We start from the raw sequence: 18,359 nt of genomic DNA, 5'->3' as shown, positions 1-18,359 counted from the left end.
ACCAGCCCCTGTGGGCTGCATCTGGGGATGTCCTTGCAGGGCCTGGGTGTAGAGCCCCAGACCCTGGTTCGGGGCCCCGGGCACATGCAGCGCTCATCCTTGTCCCCCCTGGGCCCCAGGCTTGCCCGCTGCACCACCTGCTGCCGTGGGTACAGCCCGAGGGCCACGCTGAGGCCACAGCGGGTGGGGAGGGGCTTTCCGAACAGGAAGCTCCACGTGGATGCGGCGTGGACGCCATCCTCCGAGCGATGGGCCGGGGCTTCTGCACTGGGGAGGGGCCGGGGCTGTCGGTCAGGGGACCCTGCAGTCCTTGGTGGCTGACCGTGCCCACCGTGCCCACCGTGCCCACCGTGCCCTGGCCTGGGGTGCAGATGCTAGTGGGCCAGACGGCCCCTGGGGTAGGGGTGTCGGCAGCACGGTGGACGGGGGTTGCGCTGAATTAGAGGGTCAGCGCAGGGAGGGCCCCGTGATGGAGGCAGGGGAGCCATGTCTGTCTCCTGCCACCGACGTCCCTGCCTCACCCCCCCGCATCCCTGCCTCACCCCCACCCCTGCCATCCCTGCCTCACCCCCCCGCATCCCTGCCTCACCCCCACCCCTGCATCCCTGCCTCACCCAACCTGCATCCCTGCCTCACCTCTGCCCCTGCATCCCTGTCTCCACCCACATCCGCCTCCCTGCCTTACTCCCACCCCCGCATCCCTGTCTCCACCCACACCCCTGCATCCCTGTCTCTACCTACACCCCTGCATCCGTCTCCACCTACACCCGCACCCCTGCCTCATCTCCCCTGCATCCCTCCCTCCACCCCCACCCCCACATCCCTGCCTCATGCCCCCATCCCTGCCTTCCAGAGGCTTCTGGGCTGCTCCGTAGGAGAGCTTGTGTGCAGCCTTGCCGGACTGGTCTCTCTCTGCGGCCTGCAGTTGGGGAGTGCTACCACCTTGGGCCTGGGGCTGGGCCATGCTGGGGTCCCTGGGGGTGCTCTCGGGGGCCAGCACATTCCTTCCTGGCACCTCGCACACCACAGTGGGAGGCCAGCGAGGCACTGTGCCTGGCAGTCCTGAGCCTTCCCGGCGCGGGCAGGGCCGGCTGCAGAGGCCCAGGTGAAGGGCCCTATTCAGGAGGCCCGCCCAGGGCTGTGTGGGTTGGCGCGTCCTGCTCCCTGCGGGCTGTCCTGTCCCTGGGTTCTCACCAGGTTCTTGTTTTGTCAGCAGAGGGCTTTGCTGGGCCAGAGTGGCGGGGTGTAGACAACGGGACTTTCTGGCTCTGCGGGTGGAGGGGACGGGCCCTGGCCTCGGGGAAGCTGCCAGCCTGCTCTTGGCCCCTGCGTCCTGGGGGCCTGGAGGTGAGGAGGATGTCCTGCTCAGGTTGGGGCCTTCATCCCGCTCGCTAGTTCTAAGAGGGGGTTGCCCCAGCGGAGAGCCGTGAAGCCAGCCCCTGCCCACTCTGGACCATCTGTGGGTTCCCAGAAGCCAGCATCTTGTTCAGAGAACCTGGGCCCTCCCGGGGCAGGAGGACTCGGGGGGGGCACTGGTCACCTGGGCCCTCCATGGTGCCAGGCCTGCCCAGCAGCTGCCTCAGCACCTCCCCCAGGCGCCAGCCTGCTGGGATGAGGGGGACCAAGGGCTGGGAGAGAGGTCAGGGGCCACCCCAGGTGGGAGTGAGATTAGGGGTGTGAGCTGAGGCCAGTGGGCGCCCTGTGTGTGCCCGGTGGGCAGCCTTGACAGGGAGGGCCGGGCCGCTGGCCGTCTTTGGCTGCGAGGGGTTGGGTGGGCCCTGTCTTGGGTTAGGGGCTGCTGGCATGAGCTCTCCTGCCTCTCAGCAGTGCCTTTGCCTCCAGCCATCGGGTCAGGAGCCTGGGGCTTTGGGGACATTGGGGAGGGCGGGGAACACAGCTGCGAGGCTTGTCCTGACACCTGCCTTCTCATGCTGTCTCTCTGGGTCTGGGTGGGTGGTGGTCTCGGCCCCAAAGGACGGGTTGTATGGGTGAGCTGCCATGGAGTCGCGGGGCCAGGCTGGGGGGCCGCCAGGGCTGGAGGCTGAGGCGTGGCACAGGGTCTCTCGGGCAGTCTGGGCTGTGAGCAGGACCGTCCCTGGCACATGGTGTCACCAGCACCATGACGTGATTCTGCTGTGTGGTCTGGGCCAGCCCATCCTCTCTGGGGCTCAGTTTCTAGAGAAGCAGGGCCGACTGGGCTTCTCTCCTGGACCCCGTGCTCAGCTCTCTCACAGGACGGAGCCACGGCCCTAGAGCGAGGGTGGGGCTGCCCGCTCTGTGCTGGCTTTTCTCCTTCCTTGGGGGGACCCCAGGCCTGGCATTTCTAAGCCTCTGTTCTCCCACCTGTGAGATGGACGTCACAATACCTAACCCGCTGTGGTCATCCGGGGATCCAGGAAGCGCTCAGGCCTGCTGAGCCCCCGGAACCAGGCCGGCCGCACAGAAACCCCGGCTCTCACCGCTGTCCCTCCGCTCGGTGACCATAGGCTGCCACTCCCTGCTGGGTCACCCCCCGGTGTCCACGCATCAGAGGAGGGACCTCGGCCCAGAAAGGTGGGAAATGAGGGCCCTTCCAAGGCGGGGGCAGCCGTTTCAGCTGCAGACAGGAATCGGCAGTGAGGGTGTCCCCCCACTCCCCCCCCCGGTGCTGGGCCTCCCCTTGGAGGAGCCACAGAACCCTGGGGGTCCGGGACCCCCCTCCCCAGGGCATGGCCTAGGAACCGCTGGCCCGAGGCCTCCCCATCCGGCTTAGGGATCCACAGGCATCTGTGTTGGGAGAGACCATGAATACTGGGGGGCCTTCTCCAGCACTCTGAGTCTGGGCGTTGCTTCCCTGCCTCTCCACGCCACCTTCTCCTGACTTTGCTGTCTGCCCGTGGGCCATGTTCTCTCCTCTCCTTCGGGGTGGCTCATGCCCACAGTCACGCCCCCACGGAGACCCCCTCAGCAGCCCCTCTGGTGCCCGGCCTGGTTCCGGGAGCTCCGCAGGCCTGAGGGCTTCAGGGTGACCATGGGTGGCATGGTCGAGCGCTCTGCCGAAGCCTCTGTCCCCAAGCCAGCCCCTGGTGGCGTGACACTTCGGGTGGCCGTGGAGGTGCCCCCGCCCCCACCCCCCGCACACACAAGGGCTCTGTGCTAAGGAGGGTGTGCAGAGTGAGGGGACCCCGGGCAGGGCTGTCCGGACCGATCGCAGCCGGCACTGGGGCAGCCCTGTCTCCCACTGGCCGCCGCTTGGGGCTGCGGTGCGCTGTTGGGCGATCGGCCAAGGGAGGCCTGAAGTGCCTCCAGCCAGGGGGCCCCCCATTTCTGCACCTAGGGGCCAAGGCTGTCCGAGCATGGCTGTCGGGGTGAGCACCCCTCTTGTCCGTTTGTCCCAAGGGGGACAGCGTCTCTGTCTTTGGACATCCAGGGAGCCGTCACAGGCCTTCCCAGGAGAGCGTGACCCCGTCCGTGCATGCCAGCCGTCCCGGGCTCCGGGGAGAGGCCCGCAGGAGACCGTGTGCTTGGATCCCTCTGCCTCACTGCCCGGCTGGTGGCCTCGCTGGCCTTCATGTCAGGCTCTGAGAGGGCGAGGGCTGGAGGCGTGGGCGCCGGGCTGGCTCAGCGTCCCCCGTGGCCGCATCCGGGGCAGGCCCTCCCCGGGACCACGCCCTCAGGCCCCCCCGGGTCTCCTGCCCACGCCGCTGCCACCATGTGCACCCCCCGCAGCTGGGAGGCCCCCCGGCCGCCCCCAGGCTCTTTTCTGCCATTGGTGTGCAGCCTAGGGTGTGTGCGTGCGGAGAGCTGCCTCCAGAGCTGTGCCCGGGGCCATTGGAAGGCCCGTGGGGGCGGGCCGAGGAGGGGAAGAACGGAGCACAAGGATCTCACTTCTTGATACACTCTGGAGGCCTGCATGGAAGAGGCAACACTGAGAATTCTATTCACTGAGCTCCTGAGTTGAGCCTAAAGGTGCATTCAGTTGGTTGTTTAACAAACATTGGTGTGCCGGGCCTGCAGAGGGAAACCGGCAGATGGGACCCCGCCTGGGAGCCCCTTTCTCAGTCGGGGAGGCAGCAGGGGGCAGCAGGCGGTCAGTGGTCTGTGGGGTGGAGCAGGGTCCATGGCCCAGGCAGGTGCCAGGAGGGCTCGGGGATGCTGGGGTGTGGCAGCCAGCCAGCAGGCGGAGGGGAGACGGCCGGGGCTCACCTGGGGGTGTCCTCCGTCTCTCCCGCTCGTTTGTCTCCCTGACGTGATGGGGTCTGGACGGCGCAGCATGCGGAACGGGGACCTCGAGGAGACGTGTGCACGTCCTGACTCCTGCGACCGATTTCATCTGGAGAGGGGGTCTTAGACACAGTTCAGTGACGAGAAAGGAAAAGATGAAAAGGAGCTTCTGAATGTATTTTGAATTATATTTTAAAAACTGATACCAACCTCATACAGAGACAGCATCTTTGCAGGCGGGGTGGGGTTCAGCATCTAGAGGGGCAGAGGTGACCCTGGATTCCTGGGGGCCCTACGTGCGGTGACAGGTGGTGACGGTTGTCCTCATAAGAGGAGGGGCCATGTGACCATGGAGGCAGAGACCAGGCAGTGCGGCTACCAGCCCAGGGACACCTGGGGCCCCAACAGCTGGACAAGGACACAGCCGCCATCGCCCCAGCCCTCCCTGCCCAGGATGACCCCCCACCATGCTTGTCCTCACAGCATCCATGCACAGCGTGGTATTCCTGCCCGGGGGACCGTGGCACTGAGCGCCAAGCCCAGGGGAGAGGTTGTCTTGGCCTGGGGCTGCGGGGGGTCCCGGGGTTGGCAGCTCGGGCTCACAGTGCCTGTGGCCTGGACATACTCCGGCTGGCTCAGCGGTCTCGGTGTCCCCATCAGTGGCTGTGACCTTCCTCCACACTCCAGGGCCGCCCGGGATAGAGGGCCAGCTGCTTGGCCTGGAGCCCCTGGAGAACCCATGGCACCTCGCCCCAGGCGGCCCCTCCTCACGTGGGGTGCTGGGACCCCTGCCGCACGGGGCTTACAGGAAGCAGCGCCGGGCACGGGCTGGGCCAGCAAGAGGACCTCGGCCTCCCTGCTGGGCAGGGTTGCCCCCCACCCCGGGGATAGCTCTGCAGGACCTGAGGCCACCCCGTGGCCTGCCCTTCATTTGTCGGGGCGGGGGGGGGTCTTTGGAACCTTTCTTCCAGGGCGACTTTTATACAGAGAGAAGCCCTTCCGATACGGTTTGGACGTCAGTACCGAATCTGTTGAATCCCACGCTCCAAACCCCGTCCAACCTTGGGCTTGAGGTCGCTGTGACAGCCCTTTGTTTCTGTGCCTGCGAAGGTCCCCTCCCAGGTGGGCGGGCCTCTGAACCTCGCTCTGCCCTCCTACAGCCTGCCTGAAACTCAGGCAGCTGTCCACCGCTGCCTACAAACCCCTTTACTTCTGAAAAAATTTTAAATTGTGGTAAAATACGCATAAAATTTATCATCTTAGCTACGTCAAGTGCACATTCGCACTGTTGTGCAGCCATCCCCACCGTCTGCCTCCAGAACTTTCCATCTTCCCAAATGGAAACTCCATCCTCATGAGACACCGACCCCCTCCCTCCCCCGGCCCCGGCACCCACTGTCCACTCTCTGTCCCCGTGAATCTGGGGAACTCCAGGGACCCCGTGTGAGTGGATCACACGGGATTTGTCCTTCTGCGTCTGGTTCGGTCAGCATCTGAGACTCCTCCCTTTACACATAACCTTTTCCTGGGCCGAAAGGACTCAGGCACTCACACAATCCTTATACACTCAGTAAACTAAGCCTCCCGATCCAGCATGGTTCACATCCTCCATGGCCTGCGGCTACATTTCAGCATCCTGGAATTTCAGCTTAAACCCCGGGGTAACCTGAGGGCCACGTTCTTTGGTGTTGGGGGCCCCGAGGACACCGGGAGCTGCCCACGCTTTGTGTGTGCTGTGTGTGGGGTTCGCATGAAGGATCCCAAACTTCCCTGGGAAATATCTGGGGTGGAAAGGTGCCTCCCGGCAGGTGGGAAAACCTCACCAGGCTCCACAGTGCTTCCTGAGGGGTCCGGGCACCAGGGGAGGGCTGCGGTCCCCGCGCCCCGGAGGGCCCCCCTGCTGTCTTGGACCAGGGCCCTGGTGCGCCTCCTGCATTCTTTCCTGTTCCCAGGGCACCTGGCCCCCGCGGGTACTACCGTGATGACCGATAACATTCAGGATGTCCCTCCGGGCTGGCGCTCGTGGCCCCAGCCCCTGGCCAGCAGCACAAGCAGGGCATTGTCCCTCGGGGCACGGAGCTGCCACCACGCTGGGGGCCAGCATGGCCTCTGGGGGGTTGGCGTCCTTTGTCCCCCCCAGCCCAGCTCCTGCACCTTGACCCAGAAAATGGGTCGGGTCCCTCCTCTTCCTGAGCTGCAGTCTGCCAGCTCTTGGGGTCTGTGGCTGAGGGCTGGGTTGGAGGGGCGGTCTCAGCCCTGCAGAGGCCGGACGGGGGCATCAGGCACCCCGTGCCGTGAGCCCCTCGAGGTCAGGGCCCTGTCTCAGCATCTCAGAGGCCCCGAGGCCCACCCAGGACAGGGTGGAGTAGACAGACGCACACTTTGTGGAATGATTTGGTTTTTTTTTTTTTTTTTTTTTTTTTTAAAGATTTTTTATTTATTCATTTATTTGAGAGAGTGAGAGAGAGAGAGAGAGAGAGAGAGCACATGAGAAGGGGGAAGGTCAGAGGGAGAAGCAGACTCCCTGCCGAGCAGGGAGCCCGATGCGGGACTCGATCCCGGGACTCCAGGATCATGACCTGAGCCGAAGGCAGTCGCTTAACCAACTGAGCCACCCAGGCGCCCTGATTTGTTTTTTTTAAGATTTTATTTATTTGAGAGAGTAAGTGAGAGCACATAAGCAGGGGGAAGAGACGGGGGAGAAGCAGGCTTCCCGTTGAGTGGGGAGCCCGATGCGGGGCTCGATCCCAGGACCCTGGGATCATGACCTGAGCCGAAGGCAGACGCTTAACGACTGAGCCACCCGGGTGCCCCATTGTTGAATGATTCTTTCCGAAACTAGCAGCACATGTTAAAATACTTGATGAACTCTGGAGGCTTCGGGATACAGCCGGGCTGGGGAAGCAACTTGTGTGGCTGTGCGCCAACCGTTCCCCGACCCTCCAGGGAAAATACTCTGCAGCAGCCCCAGGAGTGGCTTCCCAGGGAAGGGCCCCGGCCCCTGCTGGCTCCCACCTCACCCCCCCCCCCCGGGCCCCCGCTGTTTCCCAACCCCTTACCCGGCCCCTGCTGGCTCCCACCCCCAGGGCCCGGAGCCTCCGGCTGTGTGGGGGTCTCCCTGGAACCTCTGACCGGGGGCTTGGGGTGAGGACACCCATCCTGACGTCCCCTCAGGGGGCCGGCTGGGGCCTGAGCACAGGAGGGGCTGCTTCCCTCCCGATGGTGCCCCCACCTCTGGGCTCCCCGTGCTTCTTGAGGCAGGCCCTGGGCGGTGGGCAGAGGGGCCCCTGGACAGCCCGCTCCCCAGCCGCGACGTCCCGGTGCTGGGTACGTGGTGCCCTCCTGCGGGGCCTCGGTGCTCCTGCCTGACGCGCTCCTGGCGAGCTACAGCCTTCTGCCTCGTGGCTGAGCTCGTACTGACCGGACAGTCGGTGGTGGGCTGCCGCTCGGCAGTGATCCACTGCCGCAGGGTCTCCGTGACGCTGGCAGGGACAAGGAGGCCGGCTGAGGCGCGGCCTGGCGGAAGCAGGGGCCCGGCATGACACCCCGAGCGGGCGGAGGTGCCTCCGTGGATCCCCTTCAGGCGCCCCCCGCGTCAGGAGGCAGGACGCAGTCCAGACCTCGGAGCTTCCCGGGCCTGTCCTGGTGGCGGAGCCGGGAGGCAGGTGTGCGGGAAGCCCTGGGCAGCGGCGCCCACGGACCCGGGCCTCACGGTTCTCGCCCGCGGGCCGTACAGGCGCGGGGTGTGGGCGCGTGACTCAGGTGTGGCCGGTTCTGTTGCCCGCGGGCCAGCTGGAGAACGGCCCCCAGAGAGGTCTGCGTCCTGCCCCGGCTCCCGTGCGTGTGGGACCTTCCGTGGCTTTGCAGGTGTGGCTCAGTGAGGACCTCGAGATGGGGTCACCCTGGCTTCTCGGGGGGCCCTCAGTGCCCTCACCGATGTCACGAAGAGGCTCCGGAGGAGAGGGCACGAGCGCTTGGTGCTCGTCCCAGGCCCGGTGCCGGGGTCCCTGCTCGGACGTCCGGGTGCTCTACCTCCCGTGGCCCTGTGAGCGAGTGGCCCAGGGCTCTGGCTTGTGTCGATGGGCAAACTGAGGCAGACGGCGCTGCCCGGGCCACGTGGCCTTGGAGGGGCTGTGGGCGGGCACCATGTCTCCTCTGGGAGCTTCCTTGGCTCCGTGTGCACCCAGAGATCCGGGAGGGGGCTGGGTGGTTGCACCTGCTCTGTTTCCTCGGCTGAGCCGGGGAGCAAGCCCGCTGGGAGCGGGATGAGTAGGTAGCGGGACTCGAGAGGGCCTCTGGGGTGCGGCTCAGGACCATGTGGCACGGCGCACGCAAGGCCCTTTGCCCTCACAGTCCGTGGAAGGTGAGCTCTGTGCCCGAGGAGTGATCCGGCCACAGATGGGTGCTCACTCTCTCCATCGGCGTTCACCTATGTCCCGGTGAGACTGAAGCCCCGTCTCATTCACCCCCACAAAGGGCTCCCTGTGGGGTCTGGCAGGGAGGCTTGGCCATGTCTGTTAAACTGCTTTACTGTGGGCTGGGGTCCTGGTCTCCTTGGTGGAGGCCCAGCGGGACCGGACACCCTCCCGAGCGAGTCGGAGGGTCCACAGCGCGGAGGCAGTACAGGGCGTGGCTGTGCACGGTCCCCGGAAGGAGGCAGTGCGGGCACAAAGACCAGGAGGCTTGATGCAGTCTCAGGAGTGCCCAGGAGGGCTGGGCGGCAGGGACAGCAGCGGGTGCAAAGGCCCTGGGGCAGGCAGGGCCGAGCATGCTCACAAGAGGGGCGGGAGGAGCTGAGTATTCTGGGCTCGCTGTGGTGTCCCCTGGGGGATGGGTGTCATGGGGGACTCCCATGCAGGGAGTCAGGCTCACCTGACTGCTGGTGGGGTGGGCTGTGGGGGCCCAGGGTGGGGACTGATGGGCAGGCTGCAGAGAGGGGTCGGCTGGGATCTGGCTTTGTAGGGGGAGCCGATCAGCCTGTGTGGGGAGGGAGGGGCTGGTGGCAGGTTTTGGCCAGAGCTGCTGGAGGGCAGGGTGTGGCCTGAGAAATTGGGGCAGGGGTGGGGGGTGGAAAGGGGCTGAGGTGGCAGGGGGAGATGCAGGGGGCTTCTTGGTGGGCACAGGGTGGGTGTGTGGGGGTGGGGGTGGACTGAAAGTCCCCGGGAGCAGCAGGATCTCGGGGTGGGGAGAGGGCTGGGGGTCTGGGTCCCCGACCACGCTGTGTTCCCTGCTGTCTGGTCTTTGAGGACCTGCCGAGAGGATGCTTGGAGCCCCTGGAGCCCCCTGGGTGACTCCCCCAGACTTGCCCCTCCCCCAGGCAGGCCCTGTGACATCCAGGGATGCGGGGGGCATCCTCCGTGCCTCTGGCCCCTGGTGACCGCCGGTCTTTTTCCTGTTCTGTCTCTGTGGCTTCCCATTAAGGGAACCGCACCACACGTGGCCTGTAAGCATGGCTTCTTGGCGCCAGGCTTTAAGGTCTGTCCCACGGTCACGGGGGGTCAGAACTCGGCCTCCACGGCAGGCTGGCAGCGCCCCACTCTGTGCACCTGCGCCTCGGGTTCTGGGCTCTGGTGGCGCTCCGAGTTCTCAGACTCGGGGAGGGAAGGGGCCTGGTCCAACGGCGCGGGGGTGGGGGGTGGCGGGGAGCCCCTCTGGCCGCCGGACCTGGGCCTGCGTTGCCGGAGCTGACCACCGTGTCCTCCTGCCCTGCAGCTTCCTCATCGTCCTGGTCTGCCTCATCTTCAGCGTGCTGTCCACCATCGAGCAGTACGTCGCCCTGGCCACAGGGACCCTCTTCTGGATGGTACGTAGCAGTTCGAGGGGCTGTCCCGGCCGCTGGGGCTCTGGTCTCCCCCGGGCGAGTGGGCCGTGGGGTGGAGTGAGCTGCTCCAGGCCTTTCCGGCCTGCAGGATGACCCTGTCCCGGTGTCCCCTCTACTGACCGGCCACTGTGGGCAATGGGAGATTGGAGGTGTGGGGACCCCCACCCTGACTCCTACATTTGCCAGGATATGACAGTGAGGCTGTGATGAGAGGAGCCTGGGACTGGTGGTCTGGGAGGGCTTCCTGGAGGAAGGGGCTTCTGAGCTGAGCTGGGAAAGGAGGACAGGAGGAGCTGTGGGCAGAGCTTGCCAAACCTGCTCTGTGGCCCTGGGTCTGGGTGACTGCTGACCTGGTCTGTCCCATCCGGCCCCCGGCCTCTCCCCAGAATGCCCGGGCCTCCTGGTTGGCCCCTTCCACGGACCTGTGTCTGTCCACCCTGACTCGAGGTGCCATTGTCGTGGTGAACCAGACGTCCAGATGCACACGGATCTGCCTGGAGACTCCTGTCTGGGGGCATGTCTGCCTTGATGGCCTGACTGCCCTTGCTTGTTTGCTCCTCCCAGTGACCACCAGCATCCCCTGCCCGCCTAGCTTGCAGGACAAACCTGATGGCGTCCAACGGATGCCTCTGGGCACATGACGTCTGTCTGGGGTGAGGTCTTCCCGTCCACAATCACGGTGTCTGTTTGCCAGGGAGGCCTTAGGCTTTCGTGATGTGAAGGTTATTGCTGGTGACGGTGGTCCTTCCTGCCGGCGGCCGCCACAGACGGCGCTCGCCCTTCCATCGTGTTTTCTGGAGGTCCCTCCCTCCCTCCCCCCTTCTCCCCCTCCCTCTCTCTGTCTCCCCCTCCCCCTCCCTTTCTCTCCTCCATCTCCCCCCTCCCCTAGGTACGGGAAAGCCACTGATGGTTGCTAACGGCTGTTCTCTGTATGCCTGTGGTTTGACGACATTTGGTCGTTGCTGGGGTGTCGGTCCTCTGGTCCGCAGTTTTCTGGAGATGTGGGCTCAGTGCGGGGTAGTGTGGTGGATGCAGCGGCTGCCGGGCAGGCCAGGCTTCACGGGGAGGGGGGCGCGGGCGGGCTCCCCGCGCTGCAGCCCCGGCCTGGCGGCATGTGCGTGTGCTCTTGGTTGGGGGTGCCCTTTGGGTCCGATGTGAAGGTGTTGACTTTGTCAGCTGTTCCTTGTGTCCTTGGAGATGGTGGTGACGGCAGGTGTCCGGCTGTGGATCCGCTCACTGTCCCATGGTACCGTTTCTGTGCTCCTACTAGATCGTGCTTTTTTCTATAAAAGCAGGGACAGGCTTCCCGTCGAGAAGCAGGATGGTGAGCCTTTGGGTGATGGCTCTCCTCCTCCGGGTCTTCGGGTCCTCGGGACCCACGGAAGCCGCCATGGGTGCTGGCCTGGCCCGCGCCGAGGCCCTGGGGGCTGCAGCGTCCTGGAGACGGCTGGCCGCTCCTGCATTGGGCAGTGAGTCAGCTGCCACCATCCTAGATCCTAGAGACGGATGTCCCCAAAGCCCTGCCCTGGTGCTGGCCGGGGAGGGAGTCCGTCTCCCCTGCCGCTGAGCGGTGGGTGATGCTTCTCTCCAGCCTGCACCTGCTGCCCAGGGAGGGGATGGTCCTTCCGCCCGCCAGCCGGCTGGGGAGGAGCTGCAGGGAGGGGGAGGGGAGCAGGGAATGTGGGAGGGGTCTCTGGTGCTTCGGGTTGTCCCATGGCCCTCCGAGCCCCGGCCTGGAACCCACAGAGCACGTCTGCTGTGCGAGTTGCTGCCGAGTCCTCTCCTCTCTGCACGTCCGAGGGCACCAAGCCCCTTACCTGCCGGAAGCCGAGGCTTCAGGGGGCAGTGGCCGGACTCCAGGGCACCCTCCTCTTGGACAGAAGTGCTGCTGGGCACAGGGTCCCAGAGACAGACCAGGGCCGGGACTCGGGCCCGTCAGGCCCTCGCCTGTGCGAGCGTCCTGAGGTGGCCGTAGCCAAGCCGCACAGCCGTGTGGCTCGAAGGGCATCTATCTCCCACCGCCCCGGAGGCCAGAGATCAGGGGCCAGGACCCCCCTGCCGGCGCGGTGTCCTCATGTGGAGGGAAGGAGCCCTCCGGCGTCTCCCCTTACAAGGACATGGATCCAACAGCATCAGGCCCCACTTCAGTGACCTCACGTTACCTTAATTACCCCCTCTCCAAATGCAGTCCCATTCGGAGGTGCTGGGGGTTGGGACTTGAACATATGAGTTTGGGGGGCACACAGGTTAGCCCATGAGACCCCCCTGAGTGGCTTACTTCGGTCCTGGGAGTTTCGCTTTTGGGCTTTAAGAAGCTCTGACAACATCGAGTTTGTGCGTTGATTTAGGGCAAGCCGGGCACCCCCGCATGCGGCGGGCTGTGTGCACCGAGGGTCCTGAGCTCCGGTGGAGACTGACCACATGCCTGTGCGGCTCAGGCGGGGCCTGCAAGTGCCGCTGGGAGGGTGGGACGGAGCCTGGCGAAGCCGCCCAGGCCCAGCCGGGCGGGACCCTCGCAGAGACGGTCTGCACCCCGATGTGTTGGTGGGTGTGTTCCCTGCGCTGGGCGTGGAAACCAGACCAGCAGAGGGGTTACCCCCACAGCAGCCCTGGCGGGGGGGGGGGGGGGGCAGACCCTGGTGTGGTCTGGCCTCCACTCTCCTGGCCGGGAGCACCTCCCTCCCAGACCAGGCTTCTCGCATTCAGAGCTCATAGTCGACGTCGTGGCCTGGTGCTGCCCAGAGCTGCTGAGGGAGGCAGCTGAGGGCTCCAGTCGCATCCTGGCAGACCCCCTACCCCCCCGCCCTCCTGCAGCCCCCCAGCATCCCGGCTGCCCCTCATCCTGGCCACCCTCTCCATCCCCACATCCCCTCCATCCCAGCAGACCCCCCCCCCCCCCCCCCCCCCCCCCCCCCCCCCCCCCATCCTGACCACCCCCTTCCCACCTCCGTCTCTCCGGGATATCCTGCCAGCCTGTGGTCACAGCATTTCTGAGGCCCGCATGCCACCTGGTGGCCACTGTCTGAACTACAGGCACAGTTCCCCGAGCTGAGGATGGGGGCTCAGCTTGGGCTGGGGAGGGGAGAGGCGTGCGGGTCAGGTCCCCTACCCCTTCCTCTGGGACCCAGGATGGGTGTGCCAGCCCACTCCTGCTGTGTCTCACCTTCCTTCCACCCCTTGGAGGACCGAGACCCTGTGCAGCCTCCCTTGTCCCCCCCCCCCCACCTCCTGTCCCTCCAGGGGCCCTCTCCACATGGCAGCCTTCTTTGGTTGGGGTGGGCAGTACTTTCTGAAACAAATCTGACCATTCCCCAAGCTCCCCGTTGTAATAAGCTTGGCCTCTCCCTCTGGGCCTCCCAAATGCTGCACGTTCCAGGCAGCCCTGTCCCCATAACTTTGTCCTCCCCTCCCTCCATCCCAGCACACTGTTTGGTGACCCTTGGACACTCCCTGCTGCCTCAGGGCCTTTGCACGTGCTCTGCTCTTGGCCTATTTTTTCAGTGTGTCACATGACTGACTTCTCGTCTAGATCTAGGTCTCAGCTTGGCTGTCACTGCTTCTGAACCTGCCATCTGGGGGTTCCCCATTCCTCTGTCCCAGGACACCTGCTCTTTCCCAGCAGTCTGGGCATGCAGTGGGGTGGGTGGGGGGCTCTGTGGGTGGGTTTATAGCTTTCCATTGTTGTACACTCCCCGAGGGCAGGCGCCCAGCAATTGCAATGACCCCACATGCCTAGCATGATGTCTCCAGGATTTGGACTCCCCGCCTTTGAGCCCCCTGCCCAGAGCTGCCCCCACAGGAGCCCCCAAGGCCTCAGCTCCGCCTCCCCCCCAGTAAATTAGAGGGGGTGGTCAGGACAGCCTCAGACTTCGCCCTCCAGTGGCCTTGCTGGGTTTCTAAGGACTTCCCAGCTCAGTGGCTGCATGGAGACGGGTCTTCGAGGGGGGTTTGAGCTGGCTGGGTCCGGCTGCCACTGGAGAGTCCTGGCCTTGGGGGGTGGCGGGCACTAGGGATGCAGTGGCGGGGAATGAGGCCGCCCCGGTCCCAGCCTCCAGGGCCAGATATGAATTATGTTCCGTGGTGGGTCAGGAAGGAAGTGCAAGGTGAAGAAGGGATCGGGGTGGGATGTATCTGTAGAGATGCTGAGGGCTTCTCCAAGGGGGGGGGCAGGGGAGGTGGGCAGGGCCCGGGGTGGCCGGGCCAGGCAGGGACCCCTCCTACAGCTCACAGCCTCCAGGGTGGGCTGGGCAAGCACAGGGCCCCCGGGGAAGTCAGGGGGACTTCCTGGGGACGCGTCAGACCCCAGGCAGAGGGAGACCCGCTGCGGGTGTGGGGAGTGGGCCTAAGGAGCCCTGTTGGCAGCCCTGGGCGTGGGCGGGCACGGAGCGGTGCTGCGGGCCACCAGGTGGCGCTGCTGTCCACGGAATGCGGGTGGCGCTGGCCGGGGCCCAGAGCGACGGGAGCCAGACCGCGGCTGGGAGCCCGGGAGGGGCCGAGTGTGGGCTCCGAGCGAGGGGCTCCGAGAGTGGCCTGATGGGTAAATGGTGGAAAGAAGTCACTGTGAGCTGTGCTTTCCCAAAGAGCCCATATTTCTGCCTTTCCTTTCATACGCTCCGTGTTTACGGAGCCGAGAGCTGTTATCTGGCCCGAGCAAGGGAGTCCCGGGGCGGCCTCCGAGGGATTAAGCGTTCTGCTGAACCCGCCGGATTCGGTGCGCCTGCAAAAGCCATTTTGGGAGGCATCGGCTCTCTGCTGCGGGTCTGGCTCCGTGAGCGGGCCCACGTGGGGCCTGAGCCTCGTCTGCGGCTTCCCGGGCAGAGGGCTCCCACCGCGCTGCGGGCGTGAGTGCATGGCCCGTTGCCCACGTGTGCGCGTGGGGCGCGCCCTGGTGTGTCTGCTTGTGCGTGTGGCCGCGTGCACACGTGTGCGGGTGCGTCCCCGCGGCCACGTGCGTGCTTCCTGCCTGCGTCCGTGTGCCCGTGGCCCGAGAACGGGCCCTGGGCGGGTGGCGGGAGACGGGCAGGCCCAGGTGAGGGGCTGGGTTCCGTCTCTCCCTCGGAGTTGCTCAAGCCCCACACAAAGAGGGGCTCCCGAAAGCACAGCGCAAACACGGCGTATTCCGTGCCTTCTGGTGCTGAGCATACCAGGGAATTGTCCCGCGATGCTGTGGTTAAAAACCCCGTGAGCCGCGGCCCGGAGGCCTGGGGGATGAGGTCATCGCTCGCGGCTTCCTCCCTCGCTGCCGAGGCCCCCTCAGCCCGCCGCGGTGACCCGGCCCTCCTGCCCCCCGGGGTCCCTGCTTCCCCGAGACCCTCAGTTTCCTAGTTGCACTGGCAGGCTCCCCCCCCCCCCAGGACTCTCGGCCCCCTTGACAGCCCTCGATGGGTCCCCATTTCCTGGAACAAGGTCCAGGCTCTGTCCCCGGGCCCCCAGCCCCCGCGGACCCGCACATTTCCAGCCTCAGCCCTGCACACCCTTCCCACACCAGCAGGGACGGCGAGGCTGACCTCAGGGCCCGTAGCTCCCATGGTGGGGAGGCTTCTGCGTGCACCCCTCTGCTGTGTCCTTCCCTCGCACGGAGGGGGCGCGACTCACAGAACTCAAGTCCCTTGTGGCCGCGGTGTTCCGCTAACAAACCCCGAGGTCTTGTTTTCTCGGGGGCTCCCTCCCACCCAGAGCGCTCTTCCCACTCCGTCCTCCCCTCCCTGCGCGGCGAACCCCTTCCGCATCCAGCAAAGGTCCGCTCTGGCACGCCGTCTGCCAGGACACCTCTCTGCTAGCCCCGTGGCGTCCCCTGCTTCCTGTGCTGGACCCCAGGGTCCTCCGGGAAGACCTCCTGTCCCTGCTTTGGAACCTCGAGCTCCTTTGTCTCTGTCCCCGGCACACTGGAGCTACCTGGGAAGGCTTGGGTCCCGCTGCCGGGCTCTTCTCTGATGTTCTGCCTTAGAATGGGGGCCACCGCCACCCCCCACCCTGGCTGGGATGTCCGCTGTGCTCGTTCCGTGCGCACTTGTAAAACACCTACTATGTGGCAGGGGTAGGTGTGCAGAGGCGTGGCTCTCCGGGGCAGAACACGGGCTTCGTGGCTTCATGTCTGCAGCCTGCGGGGCCCTGCCGGGGGGGTCCAGCACCCCAGCGGGGGGAGGGACTGACCCCCGGCCCCGCAGGGTGGGAAGGCGGTGGCGTGCACGCCCCCGTGTGTGTGCGTCTGCGTGCTCTGCACCCGCGTCCTGCTCGGGTCGCAGCTGGGTGTGCGGATCGTCCCCCTGCAGGCTGGGGGCTCTCGGCTGACCCTGGGCGGCCTCCTCGGGTTGACCAGAGGCTTGCAGCTCTCAGGACAAACTCTAAAAGCTGCAGAAGAGCCTCAAACAGGGGCAACCCACGTCGTGGGTGTTTCTGTGCCTGTAAGATAAGGAAGGGCAGGGGATTTCTCTTCAAGGGGTTCTGGCCGGCTGAGGGGCACCGTGTGGCCGGAAGCCAAGCCTGGGGTCCCCGTTGTGCGGCCTGCAGTACGGAGTGGCCTGCGACTCCGCTCAGCTTCCCGCGCACAGGCCCTGAGCCCCACCCGTGCCGACCCGGGGTGACGGCGCGGGGACGCTGCCTCTGGACGGGGTGGGGACAGAGGTGGCCGTGAGGGCCCAGGGCACTGGAGGAGGGCCCTGGACAGTGCTGTGGGGCTGTCTCCCCTGTGCTGGGGGGCGGGGGTGCCCCGGCTGCTCCCCCTCAGTCTGGGTCAAGCCCCAGCACCCCTGCATGTGTCTGTGAACCATCTTAGGGGCCTCTTACCAAACTTGGAAGCCGTTGCCCTCTAGGGATCTTGGCCAGTGCGCCAGAGCCCCATGACGGTGGGTGGGGACCCCCGAGAATGAACCCCCCAGCCCCTCGGTGACGGTGGGCATCGGCCTGAGCCACCCCTAAGACCCCCGAAGCAGGGGCCCCCATGCTTCCACACCTGCTCACTGGGCTTCACCTCCCTGCCCCCCACCCCACCATCTGACCACCGTCCACACTCAGGGCTCGCTGCAGGTCCCACATCTGCATTGTAGTCTCCTCATCGTGTGGGGTTGTCATGGGTTTTGATCTCCATGACCCGGGTGCCCTGGCCATTCCTTCCTGGTCTTCCTCCTGTGCTTTGTGGGGCCAGAGCCGCTGTGCCTGCTTTAGAAAGGGGAACGTGCCCTGGCCCCCCGGGATGTCTGAGTAGGAGGAAGCCGAGGGTTCGAGGCTCGGGGGGCCCAGGGCAGCGGTGGGCCATCCCCACCCCAGGGGCCATAGTTCCCACCCCACCTGGGCCCCCGGGCCTGGGGAGGGCTCCAGGGTTTGGGCTGGCTGCGTTCCTGGCCCGGAGGCAGCTGCCCCTGAGGGGACAGCCGACATTCCTTCATGCGGGGGTCTGCACTCAGCCGAGGACTGTGAAAGCAGGAGTCCTCGCTGTAACCGGAACCTTCTGCCCGTACACCGGGGCCCTGTGTGTGGAGGGTCTTGCACTGGCTCGTTTTCTATAACAAAGACGTCCTCTGTGAGGCCCACAGCCGGGCCCGTTATCTGTCTCCAGAACTGTCCTATCGATCAAGTCTGCTCGGGACGCAGTGTGGGGCTTGGGCAGGGGGTCGCAGAAACGGCCCCAAGTGTCTGAAACTTCCCTGAAACACACCCCAAGTCCCCCACGGGTGCCACTGGAGGGAAAGGGGGGTGGCCCTCGGCGGGCACGTGTCTCCTGCGGGGTCCCCGGGGTCGGGGGGCGACTCCACAGGGTCCGAGTGGAGGCCCTGGGGCCCCGCGAGCAGCCAGGCCTGGCGGACATTGGCCTCTCCTGCCCTACGAGGAGCCCGAGTCTGGGCCTGACTGTGTCCCCACGACGCTGTCAAACCCTGGATGTGAGGTGTGCGCCAGCGTCTTCACGGGGGACCCCGTGCGAGCCCCAGTCGGCACCCCCGTCCGTCCGCCCTGGGCCCCGCCGGCCGGTTTGACCCTGCTCCCCTGCTCCCCAGGAGGCCGTCTGCCCCGACCACTGGCCCCTGAGGGTGGAAATGACGGGCCTGCCTGTCGGGGAGCATGAGTGCTGGGGCGGGAAGAGCCTGGGAGCCGGGACAGCCCAGACGCAGGGTGGGCGGGCCCCACGCCTCTTCTGGCACCTGGGTGCACGTGTGTGCCTGGTTTCCAGGCTTTTCTCCCCAGGGTGGCCAGGTGTCTGGGTGGCCTCATGTTCCCCACCGTACCCCACTGTCTTCTTTTCTCCTTCCAGAAATTGTGATGATTCAGATCCAGGCTGGTAACCAGACACAGAGCCGCCCTGGGTTGGGGTGCAGGGGGGTGGGGGGGATGCGTGGGGCCC

At 65.9% G+C, this 18,359-nt stretch overlaps 1 protein-coding gene across 3 annotated transcripts in view; it reads left to right on the top strand.

The window, feature by feature from the left end:
• Positions 1–18,359, top strand: part of KCNQ1 (potassium voltage-gated channel subfamily Q member 1) — a 323,026-nt gene that overhangs the window by 38,629 nt on the left and 266,038 nt on the right. For all 3 annotated transcript variants that reach the window (XM_032414587.1, XM_032414586.1, XM_032414588.1), the window contains exon 2: positions 9,916–10,006. In XM_032414587.1, the coding sequence (XP_032270478.1) occupies positions 9,916–10,006 (91 nt within the window). The remainder of the gene's footprint in view (positions 1–9,915; positions 10,007–18,359) is intronic.

Source organism: Phoca vitulina, unplaced genomic scaffold (genome assembly GCF_004348235.1).
Source record: "Phoca vitulina isolate PV1807 unplaced genomic scaffold, GSC_HSeal_1.0 scaffold16, whole genome shotgun sequence".
Taxonomy (NCBI): Eukaryota; Metazoa; Chordata; class Mammalia; order Carnivora; family Phocidae; genus Phoca; species Phoca vitulina.
Note: the sequence above shows the minus strand (reverse complement) of the source record. Positions and strands in the feature narration are given on the sequence as shown.